The 25,799-nt window shown below is 46.2% G+C and overlaps 8 protein-coding genes across 15 annotated transcripts; 4 read left to right on the forward strand and 4 right to left on the reverse strand.

The window, feature by feature from the left end:
* The first annotated feature begins 112 nt into the window (after positions 1 to 112).
* Positions 113 to 2,854, forward strand: LOC118506857 (ras-related protein Rab-35-like). The gene is made up of 4 exons (XM_036044587.1): positions 113 to 609; positions 1,372 to 1,546; positions 1,668 to 1,792; positions 1,884 to 2,854. The coding sequence occupies exons 1-4, from the start codon at positions 558 to 560 to the stop codon at positions 2,138 to 2,140; spliced, it is 609 nt and encodes a 202-aa protein (XP_035900480.1). The 5' UTR covers positions 113 to 557; the 3' UTR covers positions 2,141 to 2,854.
* Positions 2,855 to 3,031: 177 nt separating this feature from the next.
* Positions 3,032 to 4,461, reverse strand: LOC118506859 (delta-like protein D). The gene is made up of 4 exons (XM_036044589.1): positions 3,937 to 4,461; positions 3,570 to 3,621; positions 3,277 to 3,500; positions 3,032 to 3,186 (listed from the first exon to the last, which is right to left on the reverse strand). Exons 1-4 carry the CDS (start codon positions 3,937 to 3,939, stop codon positions 3,109 to 3,111), a joined length of 357 nt encoding a protein of 118 aa, XP_035900482.1. The 5' UTR covers positions 3,940 to 4,461; the 3' UTR covers positions 3,032 to 3,108.
* A 158-nt stretch (positions 4,462 to 4,619) lies between these two features.
* On the reverse strand, positions 4,620 to 9,433 carry LOC118506847 (neurogenic locus notch homolog protein 3-like). 2 transcript variants are annotated; one of them, XM_036044577.1, is made up of 8 exons: positions 8,897 to 9,433; positions 8,455 to 8,557; positions 7,265 to 7,491; positions 7,086 to 7,167; positions 5,900 to 5,991; positions 5,323 to 5,844; positions 5,170 to 5,260; positions 4,620 to 5,101 (listed from the first exon to the last, which is right to left on the reverse strand). In XM_036044577.1, the coding sequence occupies exons 1-8, from the start codon at positions 8,897 to 8,899 to the stop codon at positions 4,962 to 4,964; spliced, it is 1,260 nt and encodes a 419-aa protein (XP_035900470.1). In that variant the 5' UTR covers positions 8,900 to 9,433; the 3' UTR covers positions 4,620 to 4,961. The 2 variants fall into 2 exon arrangements, with proteins under 2 accessions (XP_035900470.1, XP_035900469.1); XM_036044576.1 differs by having other exon boundaries at positions 8,206 to 8,557; positions 8,897 to 9,089.
* A 711-nt stretch (positions 9,434 to 10,144) lies between these two features.
* LOC118506848 (beta-chimaerin) lies at positions 10,145 to 12,387 on the reverse strand. Its single transcript, XM_036044578.1, has 5 exons — positions 12,240 to 12,387; positions 11,470 to 12,174; positions 11,003 to 11,392; positions 10,668 to 10,934; positions 10,145 to 10,586 (listed from the first exon to the last, which is right to left on the reverse strand). Exons 1-4 carry the CDS (start codon positions 12,286 to 12,288, stop codon positions 10,669 to 10,671), a joined length of 1,410 nt encoding a protein of 469 aa, XP_035900471.1. The 5' UTR covers positions 12,289 to 12,387; the 3' UTR covers positions 10,145 to 10,586; position 10,668.
* A 214-nt stretch (positions 12,388 to 12,601) lies between these two features.
* On the forward strand, positions 12,602 to 14,654 carry LOC118506860 (60S acidic ribosomal protein P2). 3 transcript variants are annotated; one of them, XR_004905563.1, is made up of 7 exons: positions 12,680 to 12,754; positions 12,841 to 13,130; positions 13,241 to 13,305; positions 13,569 to 13,619; positions 13,815 to 14,086; positions 14,273 to 14,331; positions 14,526 to 14,654. XR_004905563.1 is itself a non-coding variant. In XM_036044590.1 (4 exons), exons 2-3 carry the CDS (start codon positions 12,851 to 12,853, stop codon positions 13,300 to 13,302), a joined length of 342 nt encoding a protein of 113 aa, XP_035900483.1. In that variant the 5' UTR covers positions 12,602 to 12,754; positions 12,841 to 12,850; the 3' UTR covers positions 13,303 to 13,305; positions 13,569 to 13,620. The 3 variants fall into 3 exon arrangements, 1 of the variants encoding a protein (XP_035900483.1); XR_004905562.1 differs by lacking the exons at positions 14,273 to 14,331; positions 14,526 to 14,654 and having other exon boundaries at positions 12,602 to 12,754; positions 13,815 to 13,934; XM_036044590.1 differs by lacking the exons at positions 13,815 to 14,086; positions 14,273 to 14,331; positions 14,526 to 14,654 and having other exon boundaries at positions 12,602 to 12,754; positions 13,569 to 13,620.
* LOC118506856 (putative ribosome-binding factor A, mitochondrial) lies at positions 14,623 to 16,005 on the reverse strand. Its single transcript, XM_036044586.1, has 3 exons — positions 15,798 to 16,005; positions 15,582 to 15,677; positions 14,623 to 15,521 (listed from the first exon to the last, which is right to left on the reverse strand). The coding sequence occupies exons 2-3, from the start codon at positions 15,582 to 15,584 to the stop codon at positions 14,784 to 14,786; spliced, it is 741 nt and encodes a 246-aa protein (XP_035900479.1). The 5' UTR covers positions 15,585 to 15,677; positions 15,798 to 16,005; the 3' UTR covers positions 14,623 to 14,783.
* Positions 16,006 to 16,269: 264 nt separating this feature from the next.
* On the forward strand, positions 16,270 to 22,690 carry LOC118506846 (protein ROP). 5 transcript variants are annotated; one of them, XM_036044571.1, is made up of 8 exons: positions 16,305 to 16,409; positions 17,241 to 17,387; positions 17,469 to 17,624; positions 17,739 to 17,842; positions 18,587 to 18,735; positions 18,814 to 19,588; positions 19,665 to 19,849; positions 19,952 to 22,690. In XM_036044571.1, exons 1-8 carry the CDS (start codon positions 16,382 to 16,384, stop codon positions 20,175 to 20,177), a joined length of 1,770 nt encoding a protein of 589 aa, XP_035900464.1. In that variant the 5' UTR covers positions 16,305 to 16,381; the 3' UTR covers positions 20,178 to 22,690. The 5 variants fall into 5 exon arrangements, with proteins under 5 accessions (XP_035900463.1, XP_035900464.1, XP_035900466.1 ...); XM_036044573.1 differs by lacking the exon at positions 17,739 to 17,842 and adding an exon at positions 18,126 to 18,229 and having other exon boundaries at positions 19,952 to 22,687; XM_036044574.1 differs by having other exon boundaries at positions 16,310 to 16,409; positions 19,955 to 22,687.
* A 111-nt stretch (positions 22,691 to 22,801) lies between these two features.
* Positions 22,802 to 25,735, forward strand: LOC118506854. The gene is made up of 6 exons (XM_036044583.1): positions 22,802 to 23,036; positions 23,118 to 23,364; positions 23,433 to 23,561; positions 23,635 to 23,713; positions 23,782 to 23,921; positions 25,131 to 25,735. Exons 1-6 carry the CDS (start codon positions 22,924 to 22,926, stop codon positions 25,446 to 25,448), a joined length of 1,026 nt encoding a protein of 341 aa, XP_035900476.1. The 5' UTR covers positions 22,802 to 22,923; the 3' UTR covers positions 25,449 to 25,735.
* Positions 25,736 to 25,799: the final 64 nt, after the last annotated feature.

Genomic DNA, 25,799 nt, shown 5'->3' on the forward strand with positions numbered 1-25,799 from the left:
TTTTGTGGCAAAATAAATTATTCAATCTGCTTACACAGCGATGTAAAAGATAAAAACAATAGGCTTGCATGTTTACAAATCATATCAACAATGTACACCTTCGATCCAGTTGCTGTATGAACCTTGGCTGTCAGAGCTGCCCCTTGACAGAACGCGCTACACTGGAACGTACGTGCGTGTGTGTGTGGGAAAGGAATCATAATTGTGACAAAATTGTCTTATGATGTGATTGCTGTCTCGCCGTTTTTTTGTGTTTCCTGCTCGTAAAATCCGTTTTTCTTGTGTTTTCCTTTTCGTTCCGCCGCAATCCCGGTGTGTCTGTGCGTGCGCTATCCGTGGTCCGGCAGCATCTTGCTTCCCGGATGATATGTTTTGCGTTGTGTTGGGTTGTTGCTGATCGATAGAAAACACCGATTAGCTAGCTGCTGTGAGCGGAGGAGTGCAACGAGCGAAGGAAGGAACCGAGCGCCCAGTTCCAGCATTTACGTCCAGGGAAGGCGAGAGGAGGTTGTGCGTGTGGAAGTTGTGCGCGGTGCAGTTAAGGAAGTGGTCCGATAATGGCCCGAGAGTATGATCATTTGTTTAAATTGCTTATTATTGGCGACAGTGGTAAGTGAACTTTTGTGAGGCCGTTTTCGAGTGCGAAGAACAGGTGGGGCACGGTGCCAGGAAGGGAGGGGCCAGGGAGTCGATAGGCGAATGTTGTCAGATGATGTTGCCGCTTACAACAACATCCCCTCCGGCAGAATAAGTCTTCTGCTCAAGGCAAGCGTTTTCATTGTCTTCTTCTATCATCATAAACAAAGAAAGCTGTCTCGTGTTTTACTTTTTTTTTGTCGGAACGTGCGTAAACCGTTGTGCAGTCTGCTCGGTTCCTCGGTTCAAGTTCTTCAATCCGAGATACATATCCCCGAGCTCGAGCTGGGCCGCATCTTGGGGCCTGGGCGGTGACTAACTGAGTCTAAGGAATTATGCATGTGTGTGTCGGTGTGTTGTGCGTATATTTATGTGCCGCTACAGTTGTGGAAAATGCTTATCAGCAATTGTTGGGTGTATTATTTATTTATATGCTGCCCTACTGCTGCTTCTACTATGCTTCTGTTTGGTTTCTTCTTTCGGAATTGAGTAAATTAGGTTGCCAAATCTCGCTAGCCATACAACCCATCTCCGCTGATAAACTTCCACGGTGTGATAAAACATTTATTCCGTCCCGAAAAGCACATGGTACAATTTTTAAAGGGACGATTGTGCTGTTCCTTGAGATCTACATTATGCCCGGCTACTAACCATAGTTAACTTCTTGGCACCCCGGGAATTTTAATCCCTTTGGCCAAACACCCCCATTTTGCTCACATTTCTCGTCCGCTTCAGGCGTAGGCAAATCGTCGCTGCTGATACGCTTCTCCGACAATACATTCTCCGGAAGCTATATCACGACCATTGGGGTGGATTTCAAGATACGCACAGTTGTGATTAACGGCGAACGGGTGAAGCTGCAAATCTGGGACACGGCCGGACAGGAGCGGTTTAGGACGATCACCAATACGTAAGCAAAGAACGAGATCGCAGATTGCGTCATAAAGAGCATGCTAAATGGAGCGTATTAACATGATGTTGGAACCTTTTTTTGTTGTTGCTGCCCCTTATCTTACGCACCCGCGCTGCAGCTATTACCGGGGTACACACGGCGTCATCGTGGTGTACGACGTGACCAATGGCGAATCTTTCGGAAACGTGAAACGTTGGCTGCAGGAGATCGAATCTAACTGTGACATAGTCAATAAAGTACTAGGTAAGCAAATGAAACTTCCCGGTTGTGTGATGTGATGTGGTACAGTGCACTACTACGACTACTTGCCCGCCCTTTTTCCGCACTATTTTAGTTGGCAACAAAAATGACGACCCAACGCGCAAGGTAGTTACCACGGAAGATGCGGAGCGTTTCGCCAACCAGATGGAGATCAAGCTGTTCGAAACATCCGCCAAAGATAACATCAACGTGGAGGAAATGTTCCTCGCCATCACCGAGCAGGTACTGAGGCACAAGAAGCAAACGCAGAAACAGCAGCAATCGGAAACGAGCAACGATACGGTACAGCTGAAAAAGGGTACTCACAAAAAGAAGAACAAATGCTGCTAATGGTGGTGCGATCGATTGCGAGGCGTCCTTTCTTTGGCTTATTTGCGCTGTGACATCCCATCGGGTGTGGGGGGAATGGGGGGGAGGGCGTAGGATCGGTTACTTTCTTTCCGTTTCTGTAACATAATCACTGCAGCTACTACCGCCTCAAACAATTTGCCGCCAGCGAAAATTTTTAGAAAGCGAGTGAGGAAAGCTCGTGCGTTTTATCGTAGCTGTTCGCGGGTAGTAATGCGCGCAAAAAAACAACAACAACTAGAGAATGATTAGGATCGATTCCAAAAGCATTTTAGTGGCACACCACCGCCACAGGGTGAATAGCGGTGGTGGTTGCGGTTGTCTACCGGATGGCACCGTACATGATATTGATTGGCCTCGATAGTATTGAACCTAAGAGACTGGAAAAGGCTGGCTGCGTTCTCGGTGAGCGCACTGACTTTTGTCCGCGTTGAGTTGAGCAAAGAACCAAAAGCGCACCATTCCACACGCGACACGTTGTGGGTTATTTTGTTGCAATACCTCCCAATCCCTTACCAATCTCGACAACAAGAGAGTAAAAAAAAACAAAAAGAAAACCCACCACCAAACCAACCAGCTGCCGGCAAATAGGCATCCAAGAAGCAACACATTTCTCATCGTTCTCTCCAGCAAAAACCCTTATAAGCGTAATGTGTAACAGTAATAATAATTATTATTATTTTGATAATTGTAAAACGCCTCTCTTTATGATTTTTCTTGATTAATCCTATATTTAATGAAAACAACCGAACCGCGATTGCTGCTGCAACGAATGGGGGGGGGGGGGGGGGTGTACACCAGAAACAAAAATCAAAGCTTCGAATCGAAAAAATGTATAAAAATCGAAACTAAACACAACACAGAACACAAAAGTCTCTCTCTCTCTCTCTTTTTTTTTGTTTGTTTGTTTGTATTTAGTTTTAATTCACACATGATCTGCGTTATTGCAATTACAAAGGATCACATCGCTCGAACGGACTGCCAGTCAAACCTTCGGGGCAGTAACAAACCGGAACGTGATGTTTGGTCTGTTGGTGGGGAAGAAAAGTAATTCGATCACATAAATATGCTGTCCGTTTCTGAACATCCCTTTGCCCAGGCGAAGTATGGAAGCTTACCGTGCAGGCCGCATTCTCACCGCAGCTGTAAATACACGGATCAACACAGTTGCCCTTGCGACATCCCTGGAACTCGGTACAATCGCCATCGCTTACGCACTCGGGCCGGATGCATTCTTTGAACGGATCGCCCAAATAACCGAACGGACACGAACACACCGGAACGCCGGCCGTGTTCAATCGGCACGAGGCTTGCACACCGCACGGATTATCGGGACATTGGGCTGCGGTTGGCAGTTGGAGGGAAGGTATTACTTTACACCACGAGGAATGGCTTTGTTCCGTTTACTCACCATGGCTGTGACTAAGAATCGCCACCACGACGCAAATAACTGCCAACTTGAACTAGAACCAAAGTAAAAGGAAATACAAACATTTAAATATCAAAAACAAATATTTTCACATCGATTCAGTTTGTTCAGCAGCAAACAGCGGCGGAATATTGAATGAGTCACGTAGCACTTGTTGTGATTTTTTTTAATTTAGCCGATTTTTCACAAATGTTACAGCTACAGAACTGGAAGCATAACTTCACATCACAAAAAACAGTCCGTAGTTTTGATTACAGTTTCACTAGTAACGAGCATTTCTGTCACGAAAATTGTTTTCACATTCATCACCTCTGCTCGTTTTGTATATTGAAGCACAAATCATCCTTACCATTGCACACTTGAGCCTAGCTTGGATCCGTATCGAGGATGTTGCACAACCGTGTCTAGTCGGTGTAACCCGCAACGGTATACTGATTACAGTGCACTGGACGCAATTCTATATTAAACCCATCACAACCTTCACAAAGCTGGACCTGTGGACGCGAGATCGAATCGGGAAAACCGGGGTAAAAATCGGTTTCTCACGGAACTATTGCATACACACATCAATGGCAATTGTTTATGGCGTGCGTGATGCAAACGTTTTGACTAATTAATGTACGCCTGGAGCATGAAGCGACCTCGGATACCCGTCCAGTGAGTGGGAGAAAATTCGTTGACCTGTTAGAAATAGAACCACCCGTTTCAAATAGGCCTCCTGGTAAAATGTTCTAAACGATCGTTTTACGCACATTGTTCATATATAAATATTTCCATAACGAAACACGTGACATCGTACGGATTTCGACACTCCACAAGGCCCGCACATTACTTGCAGGCGCAGTGTGATAAAGATCGTACTTCAGTGCGATGAATAATATCGGAATTCATCATAATCAACATCATCCCGGCTGGGATGGTGGAATCGTGGGAATCTATTGTCTTTCCTGCTTTCCATTGCATACCGTACATAGCCGGCATTGCCAGTTCCGCACCAATGAAATCCGATACTTAATTTGAAAATGAAACATCTCTTAGAAAATGGTGTTTTGTTTTATTTAAATCATGTAGGATTACAAAAGAAAAGTCGAAGACATTTTTAATTTGGATGCGTTTCAAACGGTTCCATCGCACTGTTTGTTACTGATTATCGTTCGCCGATCGTCTGTCTCGCTATCGGCCGTTACCACCTAACCTATTCGCAAGCAGTTAAGCTATCGAGTGCAGAGAAAAGCACGTGAAAAGATTCAATAAGTTAAGGATGAAGCATTCGATCGCTTCTTCACGACGACTAGTTGAGGTGTTTGTGATGGCGGCTTCCAGTGTATCGATTTAATGGTTTAAGATGTACGTATAGCTTCGAACAAGGGCACATTAGGGAACTGCATTGCGCTTCTTGTTATAGCGGGCAACCGGATAGTTCCGAGCGGTACGGCACGATACGAGCGCATCACCCTGTGTTCCCGCCGGGCAGGTACAGACGGCGAGATGGCGCTTCGCTTGGCATTGGGCACCTGTAATGAGTAACAGAATCGTTAGATACTGAGCACGGTTCTCGATTTGCCGGTTTTTGCTAGCTTACCAACGCCACACTGCCCAACGCAAGGATCCACACACTGGTACGCGATGCAAGCCTTATGATCGGCACACTCTCCATCACTTTGGCATTCACCCTGCGAAAGGAAAGATCACATCAGCAACCTTGCCTGCTTCAACAGCAATCCGTCGTACTTACCCGCACACAGCTAGTCAGAGCGTTTCCGGTGTAACCGGGTGGACAGGTGCATACCGGCCGTTCCTGATTGCTACGATCGTATCCGGGCGTACACACCGCATTCGTTCCACATGGGTTCGGACTGCACAGATCCTCCTTCGTGAACGGACGGCAGCTGATAAACGGATCGCCGGTCATATCCCGCGGACAGCTACACACCGGTGTCAAACCGCGCAGATTACAGTCCGCATTCACACCGCACGCACCTTCGCAGGGATTTTTGCAAATGCCATAGATACAGGCCGGACGACCGGCGGGACAGTCACGATCGCCGAAGCATTCTGGTCGGCATTCGGCGAACGGACTACCGATGTATCCCTTGGGACATTCGCAGACAGCCCGATGGTTCGTCACCCGGGCACAGGTCGCACCCTTGCCGCACTGGTTGCATCCGTTGACGCACTTGAACTGGCTGCAGTACTGGTTGGAGCTACACTCCACATCCGACTCACACTCATGCCGACAGCCAGACAGGGGAGAACCCTGAGGGAATGGGTATTAAAACGGAGTATTTGGAAGAGCGCCAGTGCTAACTTACGATGTATCCCGGCAAACAGGAACAGGTCGGGACACCGTTGATCACGTCACACTTGGTGTTCGATCCGCACGGGCTAGGACGGCACAGCTCCTCTACCACCATGGATGACAATACGGAGAAGGGAACGGTTAACAACCTACTAAACCGAAACAGACACACAAATGACGGTACTACCATTTACTTGGTAGAAAATTACATCTCATCGAAATGAGCTACGCAATCGCCATGTAAGGCAGTTAATTGCTCACCGCAGTCCCAGGAAAATAATTACCGGACATAATTCAACATACATATTCACACACAGTAATGGCATGTCCTTATTTGGATCCAACAACCTTCTAGCTGTGTTTTGCAGATGTGTGTGATGCCTGCGAAATTTACTGTTTAGTAATCTTAAATCAAACCCAGGACCGCATCGTTTAAGTGCGTAGGATTCTACCACCTGGACAGAGAAATATTCAAATATCTCCTCAAACAATACGCTATTGTGCTGAAGGACGTATATTTCGGAAAGGTTTTTTTTTTGCTAAATGACACCGACTAGTCCGGGGGTCCGTCCGGCTCACCCACGTGCCCTCAACTGCCATTTCGAAAATCATTATGCCGAAATGAACGCCATCGAACGCCACATACGTTAGGCCAATAAAACTGTAAAATTCCTCAACAAAAGATACAAAACTCTCAATAAAGTCCCAATAAAGTTCATACCCTACAATTGCGTTCGGGGAAGCGCTACAGCACGAATTTACTACGTTCATCACGCATTCAGCTCGAAAGCGCTCCCAGCCCGCCAGAGCTGATGTGTTGATTAAGTGCCCCGTAGCCGCCTCCAGCTGGCAAACATTTTTGTTTCCGTGCCCGTTGCTTCATTGTAGCGTACGGGGTAATTGAAACACAAACACATTGTGTGTGCGTTCGTTCAAAGTCAAGGTAAGCAAGTTGGCTCCACATGGCGCGAGAATACCCGGACGCACGCGCCCCGGCGTAGGTGTGGCATACCGGAGAAGCAAAATCCAACCGCGCAAAGCTTTTAGATGCGGCCGTGCTGTCCGTTAATGTAGATCATCGCGCAGTGATCGAGTCGAGTCGGTGAATAATGTGGTGGCAGTTAAACATCTCCCATTCGCGCTCCACTTCCGTACCGAGTGGCTGCGTAGGTCGGGATGGTTGGTCCGCGTTCACTTACCGGGGTCCTGCAAACGGCAGCTACTGAACGGATCTCCCGTTCGGCCCCGGGGACAGCTGCACACTGGCACGTGGTTCCGTACCTGCACACAAAAAAAAACAGGAGAGCAAACCAAAGAGGCATTGAGTACATTGAGCTCCGAATGCGTAACAGCCCTTGTCCCGGTCACATGCGCTTACTTCACAGTTGGCATTGATTCCGCATACGCCCGCACACGGATTGACGCAGTTCCCGTTACGGCAGGCCTGATCACCCCGACATTCCGAATGATCGAGGCATTCGGCCCGACGGCACTGAACCAGCGGATTGCCACTGTAGCCGGCGGGGCAGGAACAAACGGGGCGTCCACCGGCCGTCTCCTGACACGTGGCGCCTACACCGCACGGATTGCGCGAACATCCTTGCCCTATAAGGTGAGACAGAAACGATCGTGCGCGGGGAGTGGAAGAAAGAGGACCGTTGTTATTACACAATCGTTTCGAAGCAAACGATCGTACACAGAGCCACTACGGTAACAAGCTACTTCTACGGAGATGAATACACAGCACACTAGAAAATCTGAAAGTTTCAATCACTTTCCCGGCGGTGTGTTGAGGTGCGTTTGAGGTCATTAGGTAAGTAGGTTAGAGCAATAGAGCAATCGAAGTAACTCAGTGACTAAGATGATCGTAGTAGAAGCGCGAAACCTGCTGGACTTATTATTCTGCGTTGACGATCACCAACATTCGACCGTTGTCGAACGGGATTTTTAGTAAGCTAGGGTGCGTTTGCCATTTTGTACTATTACTATTTTTTTTAAATTTGGTTGAGCACAATCGTGCTTTGGAAAAGGAGATCCAAATGTGTCAGTTGCGCAACATGCGTTTTGAAAAGTAGCACAAATTTGCGACCGATCTCGTGAGCTTATGTGCTGGCTTCGATCGAAGCTGTGTGTCCCTTTACCCGTATTCGTCACCATCCGCGAAATCCGAATGTGGCAAACATTACAGCATGCGTCACTCAAGTGTTATGAAGGTGCTCTAGGATAATTTAAATTGTGATTTAAGAGAAGCATTGTTGGACAGGATGGGATGAGAAGTAGTGAGAAAGAGAAGAAAGAAGAAAAAAACAATTCCAATGCCTTCCGTCGCAGTTCCGTCATCGTAGGCAATGCGGCGATTGCCGGCCACCACCGATCCGGAGGAGGTGGTCTGATACTGCCTGGTCGTGATCCCTTGCGCGTTCGTGTAGTACACGATTTCGGGCTGTGGATTCGCGGCCGTGTACGTATAGTACGAGTAGACCGGGGACGTCGCCGTGGACGGGTCGACTTTTGTGCGCGTTATCGTCACGATTTCGTCACCAGCCCGATAGACGGTCCGTTGCGTACCTACGGCGGCGAGCCAAACGTTTCCGAACACCAGCAACGCCAGCAGCAACCGGACCACCGGGGAAGGACTCGCCGACTGTAGCCGGAATGGTACCGCCGGATGCTGGAATGGTGGAGAATAGTTCACTTTTACACGCGGCTCGTACTGCACGCCTAAATATTCAAAACGTTGGCAAAAACTGTCTCTCTTAAGTCACTGGGCACTTTCGTCCCTAAAGATTACCACAGTACTTCATGTTTGGCACAATGTCCTTGGCAGGTCTTGGCCTACCATTTCTTTGCTTCTTTAACTCAATTCATCCGTTTAGTCTGTGCCGTAATCACCCATTCACCACAAATTCTTCCCGCATACTGTAACACGTGTTCCTCACTACAGGGGATTCAATTGATTGTTCACACCGATCCTTAAATAATGCAATTCAAAGCACCAATCGCAACGTACCATTGTGAACGACCTGTGTTGAAGCGCGCTAGCTGCACAATAATCGTCCACAGCAACGATTGTTTTACGAACACGCTACGATTAACAAAAAACACACAATTTACACCAGAGGTTCGCCCACAGCGCGACGGTGGACTACACACTTCAGCGTTCGATCGGTTCGATTAACGATTGTCAACCAACTGATCGAGGTCCACCCATAGTGGAGGTATATATAAAAATCGGCCTCGCACTACGACTACCAAACCGGGTGGTCATCGCTTGTTTCGTGGTAGTATCTTGGGGAGGATACTACCGCTCCACAGCATCGCTTCTTGTCACTCGCGTTGCGATCCGCATGCAAATCGTCAACAACCGAAAACAATTAAACGACACCACACTACCACACTGAGCTGGCATGCCCATGTCAGCCCGGTAAGCGGTGGCCACATTTGAACTCGGTTGAACGGTGGGGGTAGCAAATGATCAACCCCCGCACAGAACTGGGACGATGGGGTGGCGATCGTTGACTAACAAACTCGACCAACGACCACGATGGTTCTGAGAAGATATCGCGGGTTCTAACGCAAGCTGGCAGATTTGCTGTGCGCGTTCCGGACAACCTTGGCCGAGGTTAAGCGGCGAGGCATATGTTGATTCCACGACACATCATCACCAACCGGCCTGTTCGAGTGGATCGTGGCTCCATTTGCGGAAACAAGATCAGCGTTTCTGAAGGAGGCGGTAAGTGAAACTGGCGAAACGAAACGAAAAAAATCAAACAAACGATAAAACCTAACGCCAAACAAAACATTCGCACGCGTGAAACGAAATGGAATGTATTTTCGATTTGAGAAAAAAAAACAGCTTGCTTTTTAAGCTAAGCTTCACGCCCCCGTTTGTGCTCAGCTGCGAGAGGGCAGATCACACATGTAAAACCAATGGAGCTGCAAATTACGATCGATTTTCAGACAAGAGGGCAACAATGGACTCTCTTTTGTTAGAAAATTATAAAATACGACATTATAATGCTGGCTTGACTACAGTTACCCCAACAAACCATTGCACGTGAGTGCTCATGTCTTTACACATTTTTAAGGCGAGCAATAACCACATCATGGGAGCACGTGGGCGGGCGGGAAACTGTAGGAAAATTGAAGGTCTGTTCGAAAGGTTACACTGTCATTGACTTTATAACGGCTTGCAATTACACCACTTGAAGCAATTCTACCTTCGGCAACTCGTTGATTCAAACAATATCTAAACGTGTCCTTTTCTATACGCTCGTTGAAGTTACTGGAACTCAGTTTAGGTTTGCTTAAATTTGTTCAAGAGTGTATCATTTTATTTTTCAATACATGTTTACGCACATTAAAGTTAATTGATACAGTTACGATTAAGTTAAATCATTGCTAAAGGCTAAATATATTTAAATTTGTAAACAAATCTAATACCGAAAGATATTTTTGTCTGTTGAACAGAAAACGGATTCAATGAAAAGGCAGATCAGCGGGTATAATCAGAATAAGCGGAAGTTGATTGTCGTTATAGTGTTAAAAGCATAAACACATCCGCAAACATAATGTAACCTATATGTAAGGAATCGTTAATTATGTTGAAACCAGAACACACACAGTATAAGGAAGCTAATGCTGTTCAGCCATCTCCAGGATGCCGGACGAAAAGAGAGCGTTCGTTCTGTATGCACACACTTACCGATAGTGCATGATTATAGATTTAAAAAGAAAGATTATTTTTGGTTCCGCTCATCCTATAGCGGCGGTAAGCTTACATTACAAAAATATCGCGTGACAGTGGCTGATGAGGGCGGCCAGCATACCGATCTCCTGGGACAGATCGGTCATGTGCTGCGGTGTGGCGATCAATGTTGGCGCAAACACGGTAGCCAAATTGTGTTCATTCATCTTGTTGATCGTGTGATGGGAAGCGATGCGGTTCAAGTGTTCCAGGATGTACTTCAAACAGTGCAGATGAGCGGGCGGTAATGCTTTAACGGCGTTTCGCAACGCTATCACTTGTTCGCCGATGGATTTTTCTCCTGCAAAACAAGAACAAGATCATGGCTTGAATCGCGACGAAACGCGTGTTATTGACGCGATGACTTACGCATGGATTCCATAAATAGGGGGAATGATTGAAACGTTATCAGTGGAACGGGAAGCAGCCGCAAGTAGAGCTTCAGCACGCCGGCAATCACATTGATATTGCTATACACCTGTCCGGACACGTCCGCCTTCTCGCCATCTTTGTCCAGTGCCATCTTGAGCGCCTCTATTTCGTCTGCAAAGCCCGATATCCGGTAGATACCTTCCTGCAGCATGCCATGGTTTTCCACCTCTTCGACACACTTTTTGACGATAAACGGAATGCGGCACTTGTGTGCCGTTACCAGTGTGGTAAGATCAACGCCAAATATTCCGCGCAGCCGCTTCAGGTCTGGTACACACTTTGCCGGCACCAGCTCGGAACACTTGAAGTGAGCCATGAAACCACAATCTAAAAGCAAAAACAGCGAGTAAAATTATTCAATTCAATTGTCTTGCGAAATAATCTATGATCAGTTGTATACACACCATCACATTTGACCCCTTGCGACGTAAAACCCCACAGAAAGTTGGCACAAAATTCGCACCAATTCAAACCCTTGAACGTATGCGTTTTGAACGCATGCTGCTTCTCGTACTCTGGATAAGCGTTATCGTATGGGTCCGACTTTTCGTACGAAACCCGATCCGCCTCCTTTTCGCCGCTGTCCCGCTCGTCTGCTATTTCGGTGTCAGCCGTCTCCAGACTATCTTGAACCATGGGCAGCTTCGTTGGTTTACACAGCTCGCTACACAGCGAACGTAGCTTGCGCCGATGAAGCGTCATGTACGGACTCTGTTCGTAGCACTTCTTGGTCTGACTCATCATTTCCTTGAGAATTGGGGCTGCGTGCAGGCGCATATAGAAATCCACCAGCCCGTCCGCTACCATCTCCTGGATGGTTTCAAACTTTTTAAAGTTCTCCCGCAGGTAGTGACCCTTTTCAGGTGAGTAAAATATCTTGAAATGCTTCGTCGTCTGCCCGAACCGTAGACTGAGTGTGTAGTAGTTATCGGCACCCGGGCTACGGCGTATCAGGTAGCTACCGTCCGGTTGATCTTTCAACATTTGCTCACACTCTTTGTGGTCCATCGTGCCGTGGTACTCCTTGCCGTACCGGGTTGGTCCCATGATGTCGTCCCGCTCACATAGCACAGGCTTGGGAGTCGGAGCATCGAGCTGTATTTTATACACTGCAAATGCAAACCTATGTAATTAGCTAGCCGGTATGAAACAGCTGAGAGTTCGAATAACTTACGCTCAGGCTTCCAAACGTTTGGAATGGTCAGCACTGCATCCTTCGACATTGTCTACGGAAGGGAGTCGACCCGGAATGACCTAGGCCGTGCCCATACGATTCATTTGTAAATAACAACAAATCGCCAAGGATGCTAAATTTAGAATGACAACTGGTGAGCATGCCATACGTTTATATCTGCTAGTCAGCGTGTTGTAGATGATAGGGAAATCCAAAGTTGTTTGGACTCAATCGATACAAACCGCAAAAATACAGCTTAATTCTAATAGAAACAGAAATCAGCTAAATGATGAATGAAATGAGCAGCTGTCTCAATTAAAAGGAGTAATATAAAATTTCGCCCATTCGAAGTAGAATACTCTTTTTCCGCTAGATGGCACTCATGTCGTAGCTTGACAGCGACTGTCACCTGGCACTTCCGACAAGCCTCACGCTTCCTCTTTTTGTAAACTGCTTGAGTCGATTAGACGTGTATTTCATTTGCTGCTCACGTTTCGTGTCGATCTGACTTAAAAGTAAGTACGGAAACTTTGTTTTTCCGGTCGGGAAGGAAGCCGGCCGCGAGTTAGAACCGTGTAGTAACAATTTTATTGTGTTTTAGTTTTGCAAAAATGCGTTACGTAGCTGCATACCTGCTGGCTGTCCTGGGAGGCAACGCCGCCCCATCCAACTCGGACATCGAGAAGATCCTCAGTTCGGTCGGTATTGAGGCCGATTCGACCCGCGTCACCAAGGTGGTGAACGAGCTGAAGGGCAAGTCGATCGAGGAATTGATTGCTTCCGGACGCGAGAAGCTGTCCTCGATGCCGGCTGGTGGTGGCGCGGCTGCTGCTGCTCCTGCTGCCGCTGGTGGTGCCGGTGCTGCTGCTGCCCCGGCTGCCGAGAAGAAGGGTAAGTGATCTCCCTAACGCACCGGACCACGCTGCGTGGGCATTGTTGCCGGATGTGCAAGTGCTGAGCTCTAAATGTAACCGCATTGGTACGCGTTAATTTCTTTGCAGAGGAGAAGAAGGAAGAATCGGAATCCGAGGACGACGACTTGGGCTTCGGTCTTTTCGAGTAAAAGGTAAGTTAACCGTGCTAGAGGCATTGTGATGAATAGAATCATGATATACAGTGGTTCGTATCGCATTAACGCTAGGAAGCTTTACTTCTCGCTGCTTGGCTCTGTTGAAAATGATGATAAATAAGTAAACCATCTTTCGGATGAATAATCTTGATTAGGAAGACGCGTTTTAACTGATATTTCGTTCCAAGAATTGATTACCTTCTCGCGTGTGCTCTACGCGAACATAAACTATTGTTCACCACGATTATCTCTCTTTCCAGTTTATTACTGCGTCACATTCAATGCTGTTATGCTATATCATGGAGATATAGGTAAGTTGTATTGCCGCCGCTACCCAATGGCATTTTTATTCTTTTTACTGATGAATAATACATCACCATCTTTCGAATGATTATTCAATGATTTTACATGTGTAACGCACTGAGACAGTTTTGCTGAATCTTGTACACCTCAAACTAATCAACACAGTGGTCTAACAATGATCTTCCTCTCTTTTAACGTTTCAGGGCTACAAACAAATCCAACAATTATGCATCATTATTACAGTGCGTGTAGTGGTGGTGTGTGGACTGGGTATTGTGTACAAAAAGGCGTGACATAGGAATAAACTTTCATTTCGAAAACTAGCTGCTCTTCTTTTCCATTGTTCAATTCACTTTCCAAAAAATCGTAAATTAGTTTCAAGCATTTCTTTCCGGCGATAATTTAGCTTTCCACGCACCAACACGAAGAGGACGGCATCTTGGCAACTTGAAACTTCCCATCCCGATGAAACAAGGTAACTATTAGCCGAATTTGAAGCATGTGAAACATTTGCCAATGATGAACTTGTTAGTAATCATCTTTCGGGAATGATATCTATGATTCCAAATGCACTTGCTGAACAAAAAACGAGACATCCATGTTATAAACAGTGAAATCAAATACGGTTATATTCAGAATCTCGTCTCTTGTATCTTTTCAGCATTCGAGGCCGTTATAGGTACAGTTGACGGAAACACCGCCGGATGTTTCCAGCAAAAGGTAAGTTATTGCATCAGCTTTAAGTTTATTTAACGGGTTTCGAATGATGAGCTTATGCTTATATACCATCTTTCGGGAATGATATCAATGATTCCAACCGCACTTACTGAGAACCACATAAAACCCATCCGCTACGAATGTGAGATTCGTGTTGTGTAGTTAGTAACAGAAGGTTTTATCTTTCTTTCTTCTAGTTTGCCTGTGTCCCCGATTCTCGTGAGCTGTGGCTGTGGTCTTAGGTATGTATCAGGCACACTATCCTCCGGGAAAAAGAAAGCAAAGAATGTGAAATAAACTACCCATAACAAACTTTTATTCAAACATTTTGGCCTAAATGTCACTATCATCCCATCATCGGGTGGATATTACAAAGCGAAAGAAATCATTTGCCCTTTTCGTTGGATTGCAAACTTGTCGTCTCAAGTGGAGCAGGGGCAGTAGCAGCCGCAGCTTCATCGCGCTTCTTCTGTGCTTTCTTGATGCACTTTCCACGCTTTGTTGGTTTTATCGACGGACTGGCGGATTCGATTCATGATCTGAGCATGATCCAGACCGAGTATGTCGTGTTTCATGTCGGGTTCGCGCAAACGTTGCTCTTCACATCCCTGCTGCAGATCCAGCTGCTCTTGTTCGTCCGCCACTCCGTCCTCCCCGTAATCTGCCTGCTTCAGCAAACTGTTCAACAAGCTCTCCACATAGTATCGCTTGTCCTGAACGAACGTTAGCTGCGGCACCTCACCCATCAGCCGTAGCTGCGAAAGTTCGTGGCGCAAGCGAGAAGAGAGCGGCCTCAGGATGCCATCGATTTTTACGTCCTTGTTCAGGTTGGTTGAGAACCAGTAGATACTCGCTTCACGAAAATCAGGAGCCACTCGTACACGCGAGATCTGTATACCGTATCCGTACAGATCGCTGGCGAACGATCCGGTAGCCATGAGGTCGGTGATATTCTTCATGAACAGCTTGTTCAGTACCGCTATGCGGCGGTTCGATTCCTTGCCCTGGCGATTGCTGCTGGCAAGAGATTTGGTCGGCATTAGCTTCGGACCACGGTCATTCGTTTCGTCGTAGTATCGTTTCTTCTTTGTCGAGCTGCCATTCATTAGCTTGTTGAGCACTTTGGCTGCCTTCGTTGACGACCCACAGAGGGTGCTGCTCGCGGAGAAAAAGCGAGTCGAAGCGATTTTTATCTACAATTAAACAGCAAACAGTTTTACTGGCAATCTAGAGAAATTCGCTGAAATACGTACCATTATGAAAGCGAAGTTACGTTTTGCCTCCGTCAACGAAAGAGCAGCTGTACGCTGATGCTCAATCACCGATTAGATAAATCATTATATACCATCCTGAAGAGAAAAAAGAAAAACAGAGCAAATGCTAATTACGTCCCAGACAATATATCCGCACCAAAAATGCATCCACAACAAATATGAGCAGAAAAAAATAATTTGGCAAGATGCACTTACCTCCTCTAGCTGATACGAAAACAAAACGACACGAGGGTATTGCACAAATTACGATACCTTGAAGTAATTTCAATTCACTGCTATTTAGCCCTTCTTTTCCATCACTAAAGCAAAAGTGGGAATCCTGAGAATGATATAATGCACTTATAATAAGAACGATTCCCGCATCGTGCCCGCTGGCCAACGCAAGTGTTTGCTTACCAACAAAAATAAATTTCGAATCACGTTGTCAACATTTCAAAACAATAGCCTGCTAGTGATGGGCATCGGAACGGAACGAAATTTTACACATTAGCTTGTTGTAATGTTTTAAAAAGTTTTTTAATGGCCCACATAGTTTCATAAAAATATTTAAAAGTATAAATAAGATATTTATTTCGAACTTGGTAAACTTTCCCACGTGCGAACAAAGGCTGCAAAAAATACAACTTCGGAACATAACATTCCCGCTTCGGATGGGATCGAATCGATTCATGTCATCGTGACAAGAACCGCTGCTCCGAGTCATATCGTCCACCACCAGTGAACGATTACTCAGAAAAAGTAAAGTTAAAGCTGAAGCTGTTCAAGTTGTTCAAGCAAAAATGGCTCTAAAACTCCTGGTTGGCCAAAGTGAGTATTATATCGGCCGTTTTCAGTTAACATTCACTGCCAACAATAACACGACGGTGAAGAATTCAGTGAAATGTGGGTGTGTTCCGTAAAAAACTGCGGTGTGAAAAGTTGCACTGGCGATTCGATGCAGAGCACCGATCGTCATCCGCAGTGTATACCGCAGAAGAACGCCCCTCCCGTTTCTATGACGGAAGAGGTGTGAAGATGGTCTTTGCCTGCGTGCGTGCGTGCATTGCAGTGGGTGGCTCCAATTAGTCATACCCATACGGAAATGGGCTTCTTTTTCGGCACCTGCAATGCAATTGTACAGTTCGATAAAGCGATAATGTACGGGGAGGTGCAACTATTTACAGCAACAGCCTGAATTCGCAGCAGGAGAGTGGGTTGCTGGAACGGTGGATGGCTATTTTCGGGAAAACGACGACGCAGAAATTTTTGCCATTGGTATTGATTTTTTGATTGGGCGTGCGCACCACCGAACAACAAAAGAATATGATGTCAGAATGTACGAGAACGGTGTACGTGCCGAAATGCCGATGGATATTCCGCATATCGCGGATCTTGTGCGAAACGCTCTGTATCATACACCCCCAATCAAAACAATGGATGCGTTTTTTTTTTGTAAATGTTTGAACGATGCCAATTTAAACCATGTTTCAACACAAGTCTCTAGTGAGACAAAGAATAGCTACACCATACTGCATATCAAACATGACCTTCGTTAAGGTGTTGTTGGTTGAAGATTTGACTTGATAAATTCTTAACTGTCTGCAACGTTGGCATCATTTTCTAATTAATGGTTTTTTGTTTTTGTTTTACATCTTACAGAGATTATGAATGAAGTTGTCCGTAGCAAGACGAAATCGGACGGCAAACCTGGCACGGAATGGAGAATCCTCATTGTCGACAAGTTGGCGATGCGTATGGTTTCGGCATGTACCAAAATGCACGAAATCAGCGCCGAAGGTGTCACCTGTAAGTCATCATCACCCAAGCATTACCACCGTAATCGTATGCTAATCCGTCTGGCTCTTGCTCTCACTCCTATCCCCACAGTGGTGGAAGACATCAACAAGAAGCGCGAACCTTTGCCAGCAATCGAAGCGGTCTATCTGATTACGCCCTCGGAGGATTCGATTCGTTTGTTGATGAGGGATTTTGAGAATCCCGCCAAACCAACGTACAAGGCGGCTCATGTGTTCTTTTCCGAAGGTGAGTACGATGTTTGACAGTCCGGAAGTGCTGATTATGATGGCATTCGTTACCGGGAAGATAAAAACCTGTGATAATTGAATTCTGATTCACTTGTGTGTGTCTGTATCCCAGCTGTGCCCGAAGAATTGTTCAATATACTAGGGAAAGGCACCGTAGTGAAGTTTATGAAAACGTGCAAAGAGCTGAGCATTGCATTTATTCCGTACGAAGCGCAGGTGAATATTAAAAGCTCCGTTCAGCTGTTCTATTATGGCGCTTGGTTAGCTCGGAACTAACCTCAACTGGCAGGGTATAAGGGGCTGCTCTGTTTTGTACTAACTCATTGCAAAACCTCAAATCGTACTAACAATCTAACAGTCTCGCAACAAGGGAGAGTGGAATGAATGTGCAAACTATTTGTTAAATGCCGCCTTTTGTCGACGTCAATTGTCTCCATGGTTAACAAACGAATTACATCAACCCATCCCCATGTTTTTTTGTGTCTAAACCCCGTTCCAGTTTGTCCGGAGGAGCTGTTCAACGATATTTGTAAATCGGTCGTATCCAGAAAGATTAAAACGTTGAAGGAAATCAACATTGCTTTTCTGCCGTACGAGTCGCAGGTGTGCCTGAGTTTTTGGGATCATTTACTAATCGGTGTTGTACTTTTTTCTATCGTGTCCTGTGCACCCTTTATCATTTGCTTTACTTGTATTATACGTTTCATAGAAATAATTGTAATGTATACTGCTTGTCTGGTTCTTAATGTAGCTCGTATGTTAAGCGCTTAAGCTTGTATGTTTAATATCTATCTTAATTTAGCGCTACATTTACTAATGTGTTGTGTACATGCTTTTAACTCGTAATTCTCAACTGCACATTTAGCCCAACAATAATGCCTTGATCGTAGTAACCATTTTTTTGCATAATTCATCTTGACAAATCTGAAAACTCACTTTGCTCTGCGTTTCATAAAAAAGGTCTACTCACTCGACTCGCCCGTCACCTTCCAATGTGCGTACTCGCCCGCACTTGCGTCAGCCCGCAGCGGCAACATGGAGCGCATTGCCGAACAAATTGCCACCCTGTGCGCTACCCTCGGAGAATATCCGTCCGTGCGTTATCGAAGGTATGATTGGACCGCATATCAAAACATTCTCCGCTCTGCCATTTTCATTTATATGGTGATTTATGTTACCCTTTCCAGCGAGTGGGACGGTAACGTGGAACTGGCCCAAATGGTACAGCAAAAGCTGGACGCGTACAAGGCCGACGAACCGACGATGGGCGAAGGGCCGGAGAAGGCCCGCTCCCAGCTGCTGATTCTCGATCGCGGTTTCGATTGCGTTTCACCGCTGCTCCACGAGCTGACGCTGCAGGCGATGGCGTACGATTTGCTGCCGATCGTGAACGACGTGTACAAGTTCATACCGTCACCGAACGCGGCCGAGAAGGAGGTGCTGCTGGACGAGAACGACGACTTGTGGGTGGATTTGCGCCACCAGCATATTGCCGTGGTGTCGCAGAGCGTGACACAGTACTTGAAATCGTTCACCGAGTCGAAGCGGCTGACGCAAAGCGAAAAGCAGTCGATGAAGGATCTGTCGCAGATGATCAAAAAAATGCCCCAGTACCAGAAGCAGCTTTCGAAGTACTCGACCCATCTGCATCTGGCCGAGGACTGTATGAAGGCGTACCAGGGGTATGTGGACAAGCTGTGCCGGGTGGAGCAGGATTTGGCCATGGGCACCGACGCCGAGGGTGAGAAGATTAAGGATCACATGCGCAACATTGTACCGATACTGTTGGATCAGAATGTGTCCAACTACGATAAGGTGCGCATTATCGCACTGTACGTGATGATTAAGAACGGCATCTCGGAGGAGAACCTCACCAAGCTGGTGACCCATGCCCAGATCGACCAGAAGGAGCGCGAAATGATCAACAACCTGACCCATCTGGGCATCAACGTGATTGCGGATGTAGGTGATGGCGGTGGGGGTGGTGTAGTGGCATGCGTAACGAATCGTGTTTTTTTTCATCTTATTTGAATGATAGGGTAACCGCAAGAAACCGTACACCGTGCCGCGGAAGGAACGCATCAACGAACACACCTATCAAATGTCCCGCTGGACCCCAGTGATCAAGGACATCATGGAGGACGCGATCGACAACAAGCTGGACGAGCGTCACTTCCCCTTCCTTGGGGGCCGGAAGATGGCCGGTTTCCATGCACCGACCAGGTGAGTAGTTCGTGTGGATTGACAGCACAAACCGTCACCATGGCGACCACCACCACTGCGTCACTTGATCGTTTACTTTCTCTTTGTTTGCTCCCGTAAAAGCAGTAGCGCACGTTACGGCCATTGGCACAAGGATAAGTCACAGACGGCGGTGAAGAACGTACCTCGGCTGATTGTGTTCGTCGTCGGTGGATGCAGCTACTCGGAGATCCGTTGCGCGTACGAGGTGACCGCGGCCGTCAAGAACTGGGAGGTGTACATCGGTTCGTCCCACATCCTCACGCCGGAAACATTCCTCAGCGACCTCGGTTCGCTGAACAAGGAATAAAGCGGCAGTTGGCAGCAAATCAGTGGCAAACCAGCGATATACAATGCTAATGCACCGTTTACCGTATTGGCGCTTTCCTTGTGATCCTCAGACCCCGTGCAGTACACGGTGTAGCAGGAATAGACGAGCCGTGTTCAATTTGTTATCTGTTAAGAAAGCGAAACGTGGCTAATGATTGCGCGAATCTTGTTTCTCAAATCATCAACACTCTCACAGACGCTCACTGCAACACACTTAACCGAAAGGGTGTGCGTGTGTGTGTGTGTGTGTGGGGGGGGTAAATGTGCTTCTGAAATCTTACAACATCCATAATAAGGTGAATGGTGTGCCATACAACCTAAACACACAACGGGGCATAGCATGAAATTGGCGCCCGGTCTGAGGAATGGAAAACACTTTCTTGTTAGCATTTTCTCTCTTCAGTTAGATTACTTAACGGACGACGGACGGTACATTCCTTTGGAAAGGAAAACGAATGTGATTAGTTTTGTGTTGTGGTGTTGTTGCTTTTTTTGTCTAATTCTTTATTTAGTGCATTCGTGCGCGCAGTTGTTGCATTATCCTATTATTATTAATATTGCTAGAGTATGGTTAATAATCGATAGCGACATTTACTCACAATGTTCTCCACCTGTTAATAGAGTTATGTATCCGAGCGTGTACATGAGTTTTAAATCATTTGTTTTAATTTATGTTTTTAACGACCGTTTGGGGGTGGGGCCAGTGCACGGTACACACCGAGGAAGCTTCTTAGCAAATTACATCGAACACAAAGGATAGCTTGTTTTGTTTTTTGTTTAGCTTTTTCTCTTTAACGCTTCCCTAACGCAGCTGTACAGCAGTTAATGGAGCAGTTCATTGCAATGCTTTTGTCGAACTCAAAGTATTAAAAAAGGAAGGGGAAACTATCAAAAGCAATGTGTGGTCAGGAATCGGCGAACAAAGATATTTAAGTGAAAGCATGATAAAAAAATGCACTGAACAAGTTCAGCTCTTGGATTAGGCATACCATAGCTTGGGCAAATTCATTCAACACACCCATATGGTCACCACCTTAGCGTAAATACACACCAGACAAATAACCAAAACACTCAGAAACAGATAGATAAAGATAAAGACATGATGATGAACAAAAACAAACAAAAAAACGCAAAGAAATCGTATATCATAGCGTAAGAATGGTGGTTACTCTAAATTATTGCTTAGTTTTTAGTTATTCCAAATCAGGCGATTCGATCTGTTCTCCAGCCATGCTTCTGGAATGCGTTGGTTAGGTTGGAAAGATATATGTAACCAAAGAGTAATCACACCAACATTGAGGTTCGATTGGAAAAAAAACAAGTGTGTGTCAAGGTGTGTGAGTGTGTGATAAAACACATCTTTAGCCACATTATACGCGTGTATTGCTTGTTTTTCCTCCTCCACAAAAAAACACCGTTTCTGCTTGAAGAGTGTGTTCTAAACGAGTATTAAATGATAAGAACGTTGTATAAAAAAAAATGAATGAGCTGTTGAAGTACGTCAACAGTGAGCAAAACGTAAACCAAACACACGTTTAAACATACATTACCACCCTATATTTACTCCACCCCACCTTCACCTGTATCGCACCGGTGCGGCCAGTGTTGCGTGCGCTGCAAAACGATTAGAAAGATCGGTCCGGATACCGGAAGCCCGGCATCGCACCAAATTTCCCCGATGGGGGGGAACAGGCGGAAAAGGGTAGAGAATAGAGCAGAAGGAAACAACAAATACACACACAATAAAACAACAACACTCTTTACAAATAATGTTCTGCTTGCTGGCCGCGAAGAGAGAGGGCATGAAGCAAAGCAAATGAGAGCAATCCTGTACACAACACAACACACTTCTATATCTCTATATCTTCGAGCGTTCAATTATTAAACTCTAATAGCATATTTAATATAGTATCCCCTTGTGCATTTTAGAAGGATCAACGTTAAGAAAGAAACCGACCGACAGCAACCACCATTCATTCCGTGGACAATATGCGTAAAGTGGTAGTGTGTGTGTGCCCCAGGTACGATCAAATGGAGCAAACCTTTAAAAAAAATATCCAAAACGACAAAGTCGAGTCGCGAGAGTCCAGTAAATGCTGGTAAAAAACAAAAGGAAAAACGAACTCCCCGGACAGTTAAAAAATAACTCATAACCACCCCCCACCAATTAGGCAACCTTTTTCCTTGGCGGTGCTGTATCACATTCACCGCACAATTACAGTAGAAGAAGTGTGCAATAGGATGGTATGGTGGTTTCTTTCACGTTGATTCTTCGAGTAAAAAGAAATCAAAGCCAAGCACGGTCAGAACCGCTAGTAGTGTGGTCAGAAGGGAAGGCTAGACGAGAAGAACGAACGGCGGCGGTGGTTCAGGATCGAGATGAAAGGAACGCGCATTGGCTTGTACACTTTAGTTGTATTTTGGCTTCCTACAGAGTTTCCTCCAGTTTCATAGCATAGACAATTACATTTAATAAATACTTATCCAAAACGAGCATATGTGTGTGTGTTGTTTCCGCTTCTTCTTCACTGTTTTCACATTCGTTCCCATATTCACTCGCTTCTCGTATTTTAACGTCACGTTTCGTCCGTAACCATGGATACGACTCGTAGTAGCATGGTTGGTTTGTTGCATCACGCCAAACAGGAAAAATTTCCAGTCCGAACCACAACGTCCGCGGATTCGTGAGTTTTACTTAAAACTGTCCATTTATAGCAGCAGCCATCATGCCACGCAGAAAGCCAATCACCAAACTGGGCGTCTTTGGAAAATGTGACCTAAATCCGGAACAGGCGGTAGAAAATTACTTTGAGTCGAAATTGAACAACAAGTGTTACGTGTAAGTTTGCCGTTTCCAATCCTGCGTGGGCTCAGCTGGCAGTGACTCATCTTCGGTTCTGTTTTTCCCCTCCCCCGGCAGTAACGTTCCGGGATGGGATGTCGCTCGCAACGGGTTCGAGCTGAAGGGCATCCACAATGATCGTGAGTACATGGAAATCACCAAGGAACAGCACCGGATGCGCGAGCAAGCCCAGCGGCAGGTGCTGGTGAACCGAAAGCGGTTGGAGCAGACGACCGAGCTGCTGCAGCGAATGCGGGCCGAATTTGTTGAGCTGAACGATTTCCTTAAAGATTGCGAGATGAAGGAACAAACTGCGCTCGATACGGTACTTTGCTACACTGCGTTCGATGAGATGCATGCGCTTAACGCTCCTAACCGATTGGAACACCGCAGGTCAAACGGGAAAAGGAAAAACACGAACAGTACGGACAAAGGATTGCACAGCTCGAGACGGATCTGGAAAAGCTGGACGAGTTCGTAATGAAGTACGAGCAAACGATCAACACCTTTGAACCGTTTGAGGTATGCCAGCTGTAAAGCGTACGTGCCAAGATGCCGTTTGGTTGAAGTTTTGCTCGTGTGTTTTTGTTTGCAGAAAGTTATGGAACAGACAATCGCCGAATCGAAGAGCTACGACAATATGCAGGATCTTATTCAGCGCTGCGATTCGCTGCGTACGTTGTGTTACTCATGCTATGCAGGTTTGTCTGCAAAATGTGGCTAAAATTGTGCTTCCTTACAGTGCTGGCGCAGGTAGAAATTTCCGCAGTGGAGCAACAAAAGATCCAGGAAATAGAGGAAATTCGTCAAAATCTGTTCAAGGCAACCAAGACGGCACTGCACATCATCACCGGTTTGAATAATGATCTGTCGGAGCTGCTGGTAGGTTTAAAAGCGCTTAGCTAACCCGTTAGGATTTGCTTTCCGCAGGAGTTCTTTCATGTCATCTGCCAAACCAATTTCCCCATTTCTGTCTAGTATATCAGTGTGGGTCCTAGATTGTCCTTCCCACAACATCTACCTTTCGAACCAGGGTTTGCACTCCAGTGTATGACAGAGTCCATGTCTCAGAGGCTTATGCCAGCCGATTTCGTATTACACATTGGTTGGTTGCTTGGTTAATTTATAGAGACTTTAAGTCATATGAGGCTCTCCTATGTAGCAGAAGCTTATCAAAGGATCGAGCGTGCGGCACAGATCCTCGGGTTGGAGATTGGACGAGGTGAAAGCCAAAATGATGGTGGCACCACCAGCGGCCCTGCTAACAAACACTGATTTACGCAGGGGTAAATGTACAGATAGGTGACCGCACCGCACGAAGTCGTCCAAAATTTTACCTATCTGGGGTCAAAAGTCAGCACCGACAACAGCATTGATGTTGAGTTACGCGCAAGGGTGCTGGCTGCCAACCGGTCATGCTACAGCCTGAGGAAACTTTTCCACTCTAAACACCTGTCGCGAAGGACGAAGCTGGGAGACTGTACAGAGCATTTATCACAAGTCCTTTTAGGCCGGTCACACGGACAGAGGTGGCGTGGAAGGCCCAAATTGAGTTGGGTTTTCAAACCAAGCTATCCTTAAAATCTCCAATTAAATTTTACAATCACGTTGGGTGGCCAGAACCAAGATGAAAATCTACCAATTTGTCGGCCAAACTCAACGAACAAATCTTCAATTGCCTTTCCTCGACGTAATATTTAAACTTACCCACCTATACGGCTCAGGCCTATATACCGCTCACGATCCTAGCGCCGTCGCCTGGTTATCTATTATTCAGCGGGTTCAGGAGAACGCATCAACACCACATCACATCGTCATCTCAGTTTGGACCTACCTCTTCCAAAGTTCTTTGTCCATATGGATGGTTTAAACCAGCTTTACGGGCTGGATCGTCCGGTAGCATTTTCAGCACATGACCAGCCTCCTGGTAGCTTATTGTCCCTCTACACATACCGGGCCGAAAATCCTTCTGAGTATCTTGCTCGCGAACACGGCTAACAGGGACTCAGCTTATACTCGACTAATAACTTTTTTTTCTTCAAATTTTCCATCCAAAGTTAACATACCTTTGTATTCGCCTTTCGTACACAGACCCAATACGTTGCCGCCAAGGAGGAGGGCCTGCGTTGGGAGAAATCGGTCACCGTCGTCAAAAGCTACATGGTGGAGAACGAGTCGAGCATCAACTGTCTGCTGGACGCGATCAACCACGTGTACATGCTGCTGCGCAAACGGCGCGGTTCCGCACCGACCGCACCACGTGGCGACGTCGAAACGCAGCTGGACCACATCAAGGAGGAGATCGAGATTCTGCACGATGTGCGCAAGCAGGCGGCTGCCAAGCTGCACAACGATGGGCACAGTCTGTGCGGGGAGAAGGGAACGGAGCGGCGCAAAACGGCACTGTAATTCGGACACAACACACACACACACACGTCGGGCACACGTCTGCTGGAGGTTTGAGTTTGACAACTTTGAGTTTATTCATTTGTAGTTTTCGCGCTTATTATTATTGTTTTCTGTTCTGTCTTTCACTAAGTGTTTGTGTGTGTGTGTGTGTGTGCGTGTGTGTGTTTACTCATAGATGAAACGATAGCATTTAATTTTTAATCAACCAGTGTACTAGTCAGTAGTAGTAGGGTTTTTCGAGTTTCTGTTCTGTGTTTTCTTCCTCGTTTGCGTTCACTTTCTTTCCGCTAGCAAATCTATCAATATATATATATATATATATATATATATATATATATATATATATATATA

The sequence above is a fragment of the Anopheles stephensi genome, chromosome 2 (assembly GCF_013141755.1).
Source record: "Anopheles stephensi strain Indian chromosome 2, UCI_ANSTEP_V1.0, whole genome shotgun sequence".
Lineage (NCBI taxonomy): Eukaryota > Metazoa > Arthropoda > Insecta > Diptera > Culicidae > Anopheles > Anopheles stephensi.

What these genes read in the sequence shown, in the direction of transcription:
- LOC118506857 (XM_036044587.1), top strand. Translation starts at nt 558, where the DNA reads ATGGCCCGAGAGTATGATCATTTGTTTAAATTGCTTATTATTGGCGAC. An exon ending in GCTTATTATTGGCGACAGTG is followed by an intron (nt 610 to 1,371) that starts GTAAGTGAACTT and finishes CGTCCGCTTCAG; the next exon opens with GCGTAGGCAAATCGTCGCTG. An exon ending in CATAGTCAATAAAGTACTAG is followed by an intron (nt 1,793 to 1,883) that starts GTAAGCAAATGA and finishes GCACTATTTTAG; the next exon opens with TTGGCAACAAAAATGACGAC.
- LOC118506847 (XM_036044576.1), bottom strand. An exon ending in CCTGTTTGCCGGGATACATC is followed by an intron (nt 5,845 to 5,899) that starts GTAAGTTAGCAC and finishes CCATTCCCTCAG; the next exon opens with GGTTCTCCCCTGTCTGGCTG. An exon ending in CGTTGGGCAGTGTGGCGTTG is followed by an intron (nt 5,102 to 5,169) that starts GTAAGCTAGCAA and finishes TACTCATTACAG; the next exon opens with GTGCCCAATGCCAAGCGAAG.
- LOC118506854 (XM_036044583.1), top strand. Translation starts at nt 22,924, where the DNA reads ATGCCACGCAGAAAGCCAATCACCAAACTGGGCGTCTTTGGAAAATGT. An exon ending in ACACCTTTGAACCGTTTGAG is followed by an intron (nt 23,562 to 23,634) that starts GTATGCCAGCTG and finishes TTTTGTTTGCAG; the next exon opens with AAAGTTATGGAACAGACAAT. An exon ending in TCAGCGCTGCGATTCGCTGC is followed by an intron (nt 23,714 to 23,781) that starts GTACGTTGTGTT and finishes GCTTCCTTACAG; the next exon opens with TGCTGGCGCAGGTAGAAATT.
- LOC118506846 (XM_036044570.1), top strand. Translation starts at nt 16,382, where the DNA reads ATGGCTCTAAAACTCCTGGTTGGCCAAA. An exon ending in TCATGTGTTCTTTTCCGAAG is followed by an intron (nt 17,625 to 18,125) that starts GTGAGTACGATG and finishes ACCCCGTTCCAG; the next exon opens with TTTGTCCGGAGGAGCTGTTC. An exon ending in TTCTGCCGTACGAGTCGCAG is followed by an intron (nt 18,230 to 18,586) that starts GTGTGCCTGAGT and finishes TTCATAAAAAAG; the next exon opens with GTCTACTCACTCGACTCGCC.
- LOC118506860 (XM_036044590.1), top strand. Translation starts at nt 12,851, where the DNA reads ATGCGTTACGTAGCTGCATACCTGCTGGCTGTCCTGGGAGGCAACGCC. An exon ending in CCCGGCTGCCGAGAAGAAGG is followed by an intron (nt 13,131 to 13,240) that starts GTAAGTGATCTC and finishes ATTTCTTTGCAG; the next exon opens with AGGAGAAGAAGGAAGAATCG.
- LOC118506859 (XM_036044589.1), bottom strand. An exon ending in GATTCTTAGTCACAGCCATG is followed by an intron (nt 3,501 to 3,569) that starts GTGAGTAAACGG and finishes TGCCAACCGCAG; the next exon opens with CCCAATGTCCCGATAATCCG. An exon ending in GTGAGAATGCGGCCTGCACG is followed by an intron (nt 3,187 to 3,276) that starts GTAAGCTTCCAT and finishes CCCCACCAACAG; the next exon opens with ACCAAACATCACGTTCCGGT.
- LOC118506848 (XM_036044578.1), bottom strand. Translation starts at nt 12,288, where the DNA reads ATGTCGAAGGATGCAGTGCTGACCATTCCAAACGTTTGGAAGCCTGAG. An exon ending in AAACGTTTGGAAGCCTGAGC is followed by an intron (nt 12,175 to 12,239) that starts GTAAGTTATTCG and finishes TTGCATTTGCAG; the next exon opens with TGTATAAAATACAGCTCGAT. An exon ending in CCTATTTATGGAATCCATGC is followed by an intron (nt 10,935 to 11,002) that starts GTAAGTCATCGC and finishes CTTGTTTTGCAG; the next exon opens with GAGAAAAATCCATCGGCGAA.